The sequence below is a fragment of the Xenopus laevis genome, chromosome 9_10L, assembly GCF_017654675.1.
Source record: "Xenopus laevis strain J_2021 chromosome 9_10L, Xenopus_laevis_v10.1, whole genome shotgun sequence".
Taxonomy (NCBI): domain Eukaryota; kingdom Metazoa; phylum Chordata; class Amphibia; order Anura; family Pipidae; genus Xenopus; species Xenopus laevis.
In genome coordinates this window covers 85,778,910-85,791,214 of record NC_054387.1, presented here as the reverse complement: position 1 = coordinate 85,791,214, position 12,305 = coordinate 85,778,910, and the positions used below count along the sequence as shown (strand labels likewise).

At 37.5% G+C, this 12,305-nt stretch overlaps 1 protein-coding gene across 2 annotated transcripts in view; it reads right to left on the bottom strand.

Moving 5' to 3' along the window:
• The window catches only part of erbb4.L (erb-b2 receptor tyrosine kinase 4 L homeolog), a 493,453-nt gene that overhangs the window by 33,718 nt on the left and 447,430 nt on the right, over positions 1-12,305 (bottom strand). For both annotated transcript variants that reach the window (NM_001095592.1, XM_041575725.1), the window contains 4 exon segments: positions 2,513-2,610; positions 7,591-7,737; positions 7,816-7,891; positions 8,145-8,300. In NM_001095592.1, the coding sequence (NP_001089061.1) occupies positions 2,513-2,610; positions 7,591-7,737; positions 7,816-7,891; positions 8,145-8,300 (477 nt within the window).

Sequence of the window (12,305 nt, the reverse complement as noted above, 5' to 3'; positions counted from 1 at the left end):
GAGAATCAACAGCTCAGGCTTTGTTTTGCCTTGTATGTCAAACTAATATGCAGTATGTCTGAGGAGCATGCACTTTGATTTACAGGTAACTCTAAATAATTCCTTTACACTTCCATGACAACATTTGTCATTGCAACAAATGAAACATCAAAAAGCTGAGCAGACCCCTTATTATATTATATTACAAAATAAACACCAACAATGAACCCCTCCAAGATTTCCCAAAAATGTCCACTTGCTCTGACATCATTTTTATATTCGACCTTAAGCATAATGGAACGCTAACTACTTAACTGAAACAAGAGCCAAAAAATATGTGAATTTTCCTAATTTCGGAAATAAATTGCATTGTTGCTTTATTTAAATGTTATAAAGGTTACTTGGAGTTCTCTAGCTTTCAGAATCCCACATCTGTGCAATATTTCTAGTCACTAGTCTCATTATAAGCACACAGGAATCTACTAAGTTGATACCCCAGGATGTAAAATAACAAAAAAAATAGCAAGAACCCCCAAGGGTTAAATAAAGTCTCCTTATGTTATAATTCCCACATTCTCAATCATAAATACACACTCTCAGTCAAGCACAAATAAAAAGGTCACATGAGCCCAGGCATCGCCATATACTGTAGCTAAGAAGAGCATTAAGCTGCCATTCCTTTAGAAGCTGCATAATTTGATCTATTCTAAAGACACATTGACCAAATCAGAAAAGATATACATCAAGCAAGCCTGTCCACAAAGTTTCCATTCTCTTATTGCATTGCTCCTTTTCTCTTTCTCTTAAATAATCAATTTCAGGGCACAGTTTGACATGGTCTGATGATTCCTTTCATGAATTTTTTTATGGTTACTGCTTGAAAAATGAAAGGAAACATAAATGCTATTTCTGTTTTAAACCTCTCCCAGCACCAAGAGGAGGACTAAGAGTTTTCTACTGGACTAAAATTGGTTTCCAAGCCAGCAGCAGCAGCAGCAGCAATGCAAGTAACAGGTAACAGTCCAACCAGTAAGTACACCAAGAAATAAAATTGCTCAAAAAGCATTTACATTGAAGGTTCTCTATAAAACTGTCTAAAAAGTTCCACAGAAATACATTGTTCTGCAATGCTTTTTACATAGCACCCAAAGTCTCAGTTATGAAATGGGGAGCACCCAGAATGGAACTTAGGTCCCTCTCACAGTCACACACAGATCAGTTTTAGCTTTTGGGCACTCTACAGAGATGATACATCTTTTACATCAGTCAGTGCCACAGTGGAGTTTCAATGTTAGGTCCTTCTCACACATGCAATGGTAAACATTACCAATTGAGTGTATGAACCACATCCCACCACAGTATATTGCTGCAAAAAAAAAAACAAACAAATTCATTTGAACATAAATAATGAAAATACATTTGTTTTTGCAGCACGGTATTGCAGTTATGTTTGAGTCATCCACTCAGTTGGTGACCTCATGTAAGGGTCTGCAGTGGATTATCCGGTCACAACTAAGGCACAAGAGTTTGTGCAAGATACACTTTTAATATTAGTGAGCAACAGTAAATGTTATCTGGAGCCCCTATGTTCTTAAAGGGACATATACACTTCTTACAGATGGTGCCCTGCCTAGAATCGGGCCAAGAATGCTAACCACTAAGCCACTGTGTTGCCAAGTGCAATGCCACTAAACTATATATATATATATATATATATATATATATATATATATATATAAAGATACAGTCAAGAGCACTCACGGGTGTAGTGAAAAAAGGCTTTTTATTGGAGTGTTACAATCTAACCCACATCAACGCGTTTCGGTTCCCTCTGAACCGTCGTCAGGAACGTTTCGGTTCCCTCTGAACCACGTTTTCGGTTCAGAGGGAACCGAAACGCGTTGATGTGGGTTAGATTGTAACACTCCAATAAAAAGCCTTTTTTCACTACACCCGTGAGTGCTCTTGACTGTATCTTTATGCTCCCTTTTGAAGAAGCACCCGGGATTCGATTGATTAATGGTGAGTGCCGGTTCAACAAATTGACTATATATATATATATATGTATGTGCATATAAACTGATTTGTGCACATCATATATGGATGGTGCTTAGACCAAAGGTGTGACACTTTCTGCATCAGTGTCTGCAGTGCAATATAAAATTTACTTACAGAACATTTACAATGCTGACTATGACTATGAAGATTTTCATTCATCCAGGTCATGGTATATCTAGTAAAAGTAATTCTAAAACAACTGGAATCATTGAAGACGTTTCACTACTCATCTGAGCAGCTTTTTTAGTTCAACTGACTGGTATGGGAAGTCCTAGTATCTCTGAAGAATTACAATGTACCATTGTGCTTGGATTAGTGGAAGAGTATATATGCAGAGGACTTCAGTCAGTTAGTCTAAACTTTAGTTTAACTAAAGAAGCTTCTCGGAAGTGTATGTTGCCCTAATAAAGGATTCCCACTCCAGTTCTATGGGAGACAGCGAATTTCTTCCATGACAAAGATAATATAGACTCACTTGTATGACAAGGTATCTCTGAGGGTCTCTTGCCATCCGGGAAAATTCAGCAGCAAGTTCCTTAAACTTAGGGCGGCTATCTGCGTCGATCATCCAGCCTGAAAAAGTGAGGGACAAGCATATTAATTTGCTGTTCGCTCTTCCATTCTTGAGTTACAGCCAGGAACTGGCAGGTGTGAAAATAGAAAATTCTTAATGTTCAGATTTATCGTTATCACATCATTGCTGAACTGAGTAATAATGTTTTGGTCTCTATAAAATAAATGCCTAAGGAATCTGTTATTTACACCTTTATTTCCAAGCTTATGGATATGGGTAGGTAGGTCTCTTGCTGCTGCCAAATTTCAAGTCTCATGGTCCATCTCCATTTCAGCTGGCAGGAGTATACTGGGAATTGTAGTTATGAAATGTCTGGAGATGTAAATGTTACATATCCCAGTTACACTGCTTTTGAATTTAAACCTAAAATTGCAATTACATTATGATAGATTCTTCTCTTCTTAGAACATATGTGTAAAAATACTGCTATGGAACACAAACCCCAATTTGCCTAAGGCCATATTACGATGAATTTAATTGACTGCTGGTCTAATTACTTGGTGATCAGGTAAATCCTGTAGCTTTCTGTTTCTGAAGAAGTGAAGCAGGCAATCACATTTACAACCTGTCCTAGGGGTAAAAAGTGCAAATTAGAAATTGTATACACTCTCGTGTCTTGTCCAACACTGAAATGTAACATCACTAACTTCACGTATCATGCACACAAGCAATGCCCCACCCTTCTCTTTACTGCCTGCAAACTGCTGGATTAGGATAGTGATAATAATATAATTGTAATGATGAATAATATTAGGCATTAATTAAGCTGCAAGAAACAAGTGGCAGTATTGCCAAGCTCGAGAGCTGCTATAGCTGAGCAAACAAGTGAGAGGTCAGGATCTAACGGGGGAATGTAATAAAAGTCGGTAATGGAAAAACTATTCGCAATGCAAAAAGTTATACCTCTTTGCAACAAATTTTCCTTTATGCAAATGTAATATAGCTTTTGCGAACCCGGAAACTGTTCAGTGACCACTTCCGACAGAGGAAGACCGCTTGTGAATTTTATAGTTTGCACCAAGGCGCAGTTAATGTAATAAAACTTAAAAGACGTTATGTTTGCTCCAAAAGTTTACGACACCTTCAAACACTTCTTAAGAGTCCGCAATTAAAATTCACAATGCAATAACAGTTTAAGGAACAATATTACATTGCGAGATGTGGATTTTTATTCTTATTGGTGCAAATGATTTTGCTCTTTGCGACTTTAATTACATTCCCTCGTAAGTCTTCTAAAACAAACATCCTATATGTAGACTTTTATGGTATCCAAGTAAACTAGTGATGTGTGGGTCAGGATGAACTCAACCTGCACTCGACCCTAACCAGCATAACCTGAACCCCACCCTTAACCTGCAAAATGTTGCCATTGTAGGACCCTGCACCCAACCCATATCCACATCTTCCCATTCTGTGCACTACTTATGAGTGTGCATCTGGTTCCAAGACATGGGGGCAAATTTACTAAAGGGCGAAGTGACTAACGCAGGTGAAAATTCGCTCTGGCAAATGGACGTAACGACGCAAATTGACTAAGGTACAAATTTTAATGAACATTACTTCTTGCGCCAGACTTGCCTTCGCCACCTCAAACCAGGTGAAGTGCAATAGAGTAGATAGGAGTGCCTCAAAAAAAAATTTAAAAAACGCTGGCGACTTTTCAGTTTTTCAGGGTGATAGGCTGCAAAAGATCGTACATTTTTTAGGGTACCCGGCTTCCCCCCTACATTTCCTAACATATAGCACATAAACTATACAGTGGGCTCATGTGTAGGGCAATATAACAACTCTATTTACTTTTATTAAGGTTTCCCGGGCTTGTGTAGTGTAATGTATTTGCTGCAACATATACGTCCATGGAAATGTAACTTCCCACCATTTGCAAACTAGCCAACGCTAGCGCAACTTTGCTTTGCTTGCCGAATTAACGCTAGTAAACTTCACCATCATTCGGCGGCCTGGACGCAACTTTGCATTTTAGTGAATTAGCGTTGTCCTGTGAATTTTCAGCCTGGCGAAGTGTGGCAATCTGAAGGAAGCCGCCGCTGGTGAATTTCTGGAAGTTAGTGAATTTGCCCCATGGAATCTTCGGGAGCAGAGGAGGAGTGTACTTCCTCAGTCTGACATGCACCCTTCCCTAATGGCACTCATCCCTAACCCGCAATGTTTGGCCAAATTTCAACCCAAACCCGCCCCACCATCCTGTACAACAGTAGAGAAAACTATTCTGCAACCAATAGTACAAAAAAACTCTTCGTTTTTTGAATTTTTCTAAAAAAAAGTAATGGATTAAATGTGTTTCAGATTGACGCCAGCCTTTGCAGTAAGCATGTGTTTAAACTTGTGTCAGGGTACACAGAAGCAAAGCAGTATGTAATTACTGAAGAGTTATTAATATGTTCTGATCAGTGTGTCTGTATTGTGACTTAATGCAGCTTAGATGATGCCATAGACGACAACTGTTTTTTGCAAAAAACAATGTGTGTGTGTATATTAATAAGGTCCATTAATTTTACAGCCCAGAATTCTGAAAGTAGCTTAACTAAAAGGGACAGGCTATGGCAGGCAACAATGGGATTCCTGTTCAGAAGCCCACCTTCCAAAATGAATTGAAGCATAAGGGCATAAAATACCCCCTGCAGAAGCCTTACATAATTTTGCAATTAACTCTTCACTACAGCAGTGCAGAATTTATTTATTTGGGCCAAAGTGAAAGGCATCCTTCTTTCCAGCAGAAGACATCACAGAAAGCCACATATGCCATCTGTATGCCTCCCCTCCCTTGTTCTTTCCCCTCTCTCTCTCTCTCTCTCTCTCTCTCTCTCTCTCTCTCAAGCCCCTTGTTTGCTGGTGCGTGGCCCTTCTGTACTCTGCTGAAAAGATAAAGTAAAAAAGGATTTTAAAGCATTGCAGAGGAGCTCACATAAATATAACTGCCTCATATACTGTACTACTGCGCCTTGTGGAGAAAGAGCATGCTTCTATCACTTCTCAGCTTGAAGGAAACCCTAATTACATATGCTTAAGTTTTCCTTCAAATGTGAAGGTAACAGCAATGTAATGCATCCTTGCAATGCAACCTGAACACGGTATGCCTTGCCACTGTGTCCTTCTCAGTAGGCTGTCCTTTATGGCACTGTGACAGTGTGCTCACGATATATACTGATATTGGCAGACAATCAATTCCAGCTGAAAGTCTATTTGAATTATATACATTAGATGCTAATATCTGGTCCAACACCAATCAGACTTGGATCCATTTGAACACAAGGTGGTGGGAAGAAGTCCTCTGGCTGTACACATCTGCAGCCTTGTGTGCTATGTACATACAGTATGGATAGCGTAAGTTGGATATAGCTAGAAGAATTGTACTACACTATTTTCTCTCAGCAGGGGGCATCACAAGACTCTGCATTCCTGTCGAACACAGAATAGAACCAGTCTCTTATTACTGTCAGACTTGTTTACTGTCACAGTTTTGGGGAGGTGGTATACAATGACTTATTGCGAAAGCAGGGAATTCTGCCTGTAAAGAGATGTACAATCTACTGATTTACACATAATGTGTAACTTGCTATTTAAAATTTATGCAACAGTATCTTCTAATTTAATTTCCCCTATGTTAATATAGAATTAACACATACATATAGAATGCAGCACCTTTAAACAGTCATTACTCCTAAAGCTATGAAAGTAGGCATGAAATCAAGCACCAAAAATAATTGTATATATACCGTAGTCGATAGCCGATGGTCGAAGTAGCCCAAAAAACACTTCGAAATTCGAAGTTTTTTTTATTCGAATCCTTCACTCGAGCTTTGTAAATGTGCCCCTTAATACGTGGCAGTTGTACTAAAAATCTGTATAGAATTAAGCACCTATGAGATTTGATTCTACTCAAGCACTGGCACCTTTAAACACCCCCCAATTAAAACCAAAGAACAAATATTAAGTAAATTAAGTAAAGAAGGGTTATACTGTATATAGTTCACCAACAGAAGATTCGTAGCAAAAAAGAAACATGCACCTTATATACATATAAATTATTGCTCTGTGGGAGCCATTAACAATATAGCTGAGCTTAAAAATTAATTTATTTTAGCTTCAAATTATATTCCTATTTTATTTTGAGTGTAACAGTACAAAAGTTAATTCAACTTGCAAAGAAGCACCAGCACAGGCACTTTGATATATTTTCATGATTTTATTAATTTTGGATAAAAACCCAGGAAAACCTGCAAGCTCTACATGACCTAATCCCATGCAGTCACATGAAAAGTTGGCAACTACACCGTAAGAATACATGATAGTTGCCATTGTCTATTTATTACCATGGATTGGTCACTGTTGCCAATAAGATCCAACCAGCTAATTGGAGTTAATTGTGTCTCCCTCAGCGATTCATGGTCACAATAAGGCCACCCTATGTGACTGTACTCTGACTACTGGATAGCCTCTAGCACATACCACTAGTTTTGATTTATATTTGCTTTGTTATTCCAAACCTAGAAAGGAACCCTCAAGCCCATATATAGATTGTTTTAGGAACTATTCAGCATGCCAGGAATTGTTTGAGTTTTGCTTTGTATTGAGCCAAATTGAACAGCAAATTTTTCCAGCGCACCTATACCACTGGGGGAACAATTAGACAAATGCATAAACTATGTACTAGAAATACCAGGTGGGACATCTGTTTGTGTATCTGAAGTTAGGGTTATTTCATTGTCTTCAAAAAAGGTTCATATTTTGTCTTTTTCCTCATTAAAGAATAACACTATACTCAGTGCTATGAAAAGTTAGACTTAGTTCCTCATTTTGTATTGAGTTTTCTTGACATGTTTTGAAGTGTTTGTTCTTACTGTTCACCCCTCTATTTTACACAGTCCCGTAAACAGAGAAAAAATCCAATGGGCCTAATAGACTAATCTCTCAGCCATGACCCCCATGTAACTTTTTTGTGTGCATGCCATGCTACTTACATTTCACCATAACCATGTAGACATCAATTGTGCAGACAGGTGGCTGAGGAAGTCTTTCTCCTTTTTCCAGCAAGTCAGGGATTTCCCGTGTTGGGATACCATCATAGGGTTTTCCACCAAATGTCATTAGCTCCCAGACAGTGACACCTATGAGAAATGTCTTTATTTAGATTTTAACCAGACAACATAGATTACATGCAACACTTTGCAAATTGAAGTACTTGCCATAGCTCCAGACATCACTCTGATGGGTGAACTTCCTGTAATGAATACACTCTAAGGCCATCCATTTAATTGGCATCTGTGTAAAGAGCACATACAGAACTGAAGAATATAAACCCTGTTTACATTACCAGAAGAAAATACACCCAACTGTTAAAAAACAACCATTGTCTTAACTTGAGAAAAAGTATCTGAAAGAAAAATCAAAGTTATGCATTTTGAATGGAAAAAGAAAGAGTCCTTCCAATGAACCTATGTTAGACTGTTCCAGTCACTTAACAATTCATACTAGGAAATTATGTTTACAATATAAGTATAGTATAATTACTTACCTTGCCGCCATCTGCATTATATTCTTTCTCATCTCCTTCCAGAAGTCGTGCCAGTCCAAAGTCTGTGATCTTCACATGGTTGGGAGACTTGACCAGAACATTTCGAGCTGCCAGATCTCTGTGAACCAGTCGTCTTTCTTCCAGATACATCATGCCCTATAAACAGTGTAAGTGTGTGATTAGTGCTTATGATTAGGTCATAACTGGCAACTCTGAAGAATAAAGGGCTTTATTCAATGCAATAGGAATTACATCTCCAAATTATATTCCAGATATTTCCATCCATACACTTCAAAGGGGTTTGTACATGATAAACAATAAGATCATGTTTTTCTAATGTCTTTGGAGATACTCATTCATCCAGGTCATGATATAGTAGATAAAGGTAGGTCATGTAGTAGGGAAAGTTCCCAAAGCAGTTTATTGCCAATAGATAAGCCACAATATTGCAAGCTATAACACTATATGTATTCTGCAGAATGCTTAACTATACCTGAGTAAACATCTCTAGAAGCTCTCTCTGTTTGTTTAGAACAGCAGCTGCCATATTAGCGTGGTGTGACATCACTTCCTGCCTGAGTCTCTCCCTGCTCACTCATATCTCTGGGCTCAGATTACAGCAGGGAGGGGGAGAGGGAGAGAGGAGCAAACTGAGCATGCTCAAGCCCTAGCCCTGGAGGTTTATGCTGAAAACAGGAAGTCTGATACAGAAGCCGTGTATACAGTATAGAAGGAAAGAAATGCTGTGTTTCTTTTGACAGAGATATCAAAACAGCATAACCTTGAGGGTTTAGTGGTGTATTTATATAGACCTTTCTGATAAAGCTTGCTTAATGTTAGCCTTTCCTTCTCATTTATAGGAACAGTTCAGTGTAAAATTAAAAACTGGGTAAGTCGATAGGCTGTGCAAAATAAAACATATTTCTAATATAGTTAGTTAGCCACAAATGTAATCTATAAAGACTGGAGCAAGCTGATGTCTAACATAACAGAACACTACTTACTGTTTTTCAATTTTATAATTCTGATTTTGTCAGTGACTTGAAGGGGAGTCACACGGGACATCATTTTTCAGTGAGTTTGCAATTGAACCTCAGCATTCAGCTCAGATTCAAAAGCAAAAAGTTATAACCCACATGCCCCCCCAAGACACTGATTGGTTACTGCCTGGCAACCAATCAGTGGAAATCAAGTGAGCTGAAAAGCAGGAAGTAGTGTTCTGGCAATTATGTTAGACATCCAGTAACTCCAGCCTTTATACATTACGTTTTTGGCTAACTAACTATATTTTTATTTTGCACAGCCTATTTATTTACCCAGTTTTTATTTTTATACTGAACTGTTCCTTTAAGTCTAAAGCAACTGGACTTTTTTGGAGTTGTATTGAAAATGTTTCACCACTCTGAAACTCTGAGGGCAAGTCACTTGGATGAGTGGTGAAACATTTTCAAGAAAACTAGATAAAGTCCAGTTGCTTTAGACTTAACTCTTCTAGATATTTTTTTCTAATCAAAATGAATGTGGTCCAGTTTAAGGACAAAAATCACAATATTAAACCAACACAGAAATGATATAATTTAAATATCATTCAATCACTTATTGTTTCATAAGCAGCAATTAAGTTTAGATATCAATTTTTCCGCAGAAAATGGTTGGATTTTTGGTTGCTTGGATGTTGGAAAAATAGTCCCTCTAATAAGAAAAAATAGTCCCTCTAATATTGCAAAACATCATTCCTCTAATTCGATACATATTGCATTGGTCCTATAAACATACCACTCTTTTGACTGGAATTAATTGTGCCAGCTCCCTCCTTTCAGAAATAATAGCGAAAAGTAAACAAGTAAATAATTGGCCCCTTATTTCCAGTGAGTGTTCATTTAGCATAAGTAGCCCCTCAATGCACAGAGTATAATAATGGCACAGTCCCCATGGCAATCATCCAATCCATCTCTTTCTCCTATTAATATTGTACAGTTGCATGCTAAGGTGGTTAGACAAGATCCATGCTCCGTGTCTGTACCCAGAGCACATTTACTCTGTTGTGAGCTGTTTGCTATTAATGAACCAGCCAGGTGTCTTGACAGATAAGCCAACAATGCCTCACTACGTGGCTTGTGTATAACCAAAGCATTGCTCAGAGCCTGAAGAGTACAAGATACTTACTTAATGTAACATTCTACATTACTAACATTTCCTGTAATTAAACACTAAAATGTCTTTTGTTAATATTGTAGCTGGCTAATTCCTGTTATGCATGCTTTTTATATTTAATTTATGTTCAGCTCATACTGTGTGTGTACAGATAATATATGAGGTTTTATAGCTTCAAGATAACAAATATCCTGTTGCTGCAGTATTTGCAGGTACACAATATATATGTAGCATGGGACCTGTTATCCAGAATGCACAGGAGCTGGGGTTCTCTGAACAAGGGGTATTTTTGTCATTTGGATTTCCAAACCTTACGTCTACTAAAAAATCATTTAAGCATTAATTAAACACAGTAGGATTGTTTTGCCACCAAAATGGATTAATAATATCTTAATTATGATCAAATACAAAGTGCTGTTTTATTATTACAGAGAAACGGGATTTTTTTTTTTAATTGAATTATTTAATTATACGGAGTCTATTGCAGATGGCCTTTCTGTAATTCAGAGCTGGATAAAGTGCTTCTGGATAACAGATCCCATACCTGTACCTTCAGCTGATTTGTAAAGTTCTCACAGTAGCAGTACCTTGGGTGTTATCGGGTGATCTTATCATCATGTATCAGTTTCAAAATTCAACTAATTTTGAATTTCACATGTATGGGGTAATTTTTTTTTTTAATTTCGCCATGTTAGTTGTTACAGCTGACTGCTAAGAGCATGTACCTGGGCGCATGCCTTGCACAGGAATATGTGTAATGTGTAGCTAGCTAGTTATTTTAACGAATCCCATGGCAAGTACACTGCATAAACTACTGACTGACCTGTATATTAAGTCTCTGAACTTCTGCCAACCCGGCAATGGTTTGAATAAGAGACCAGAGGATATGATTAAATAATATAGGAGAGAGCTGGAAAGAAAGACTAATAAAAACAATAGCAATTTTTAACCTTATAGATCAATAACTTAGATGGATGGGGCAGTGACCCCATTTGAAAGTTGGAAAGATGCAGAAGATGAAGTCTTATAATCCATAAACTTTAAAAAAATAAAAACATATTTATACTAAGAAGAGACCATTCTATAACATACTAACAGATGACTTAAAGGTGAACTTCCCCTTTAATTTGGTCTTTTATATCAATAAAATAAACATCATCTTCATTGGCTGGTTCCTACCAAGGGAAATCACAGGTCAAAAAACAGCATATAGGATCTGACCCTACTTTTACAAAAACCTTCAAATTAGTTAGCAGGGCAGACATACAGTATATACATATAGGATTTTTACATGTTACGTAATTTTCCTTTTTGTTAGGTATTCTCCCACCACTCCCTTGTATTTTTACAAGGATGAAATCTGGTCAAAGGGAATATATTAAAGAAGAAGACGCATGTGATGCTGTAAAAATGTCTGAGCTTTTCCTCTACCAATATGTCATCAAGAGGAGAATCAGTTCGCAGCAAGGGCACATTTGCCATGCCTTTGAGAAGCATTCTAGCATGGGATTATGACAGTTTGTATAGTTCAGCTGATCTGTGCTAAGCAGCTAGAGATCACCTCCAAGCCTAGTTCCATGATTGCAGAAAATAATCATTAAACCGCATTCATATGGAGCTGTTACAGTTAAAAAACACCTGCCCTTTGTTCTTGTACATTAGTCTGATTATGTAAACCCAGCCCAGTACACAGATTTTATTTATTTGCCTTGTGTTTTTCTCATACCTTTCAGTCAATACTGAAGGGTAGAAGCATGAATAAGCATCATTTTGAAAACAAGGAGTAGATAGCAGCTCAACTGTATAAGTCTGTATAAGTCTATCTGAGAAGAACACTAAATTGTATTTGACTGATGTCTAATACAATATGGCTGCACAAGGATATGAGATAGTTCACTTCACAGAATGATTTCTTTAGTTAAACTAAGTTCAATATATCTATTGTGAGATAGCCAGGTAGATTTCTCTTGTACATTTATACAGTATAGGGACAATATATTTTGTAGT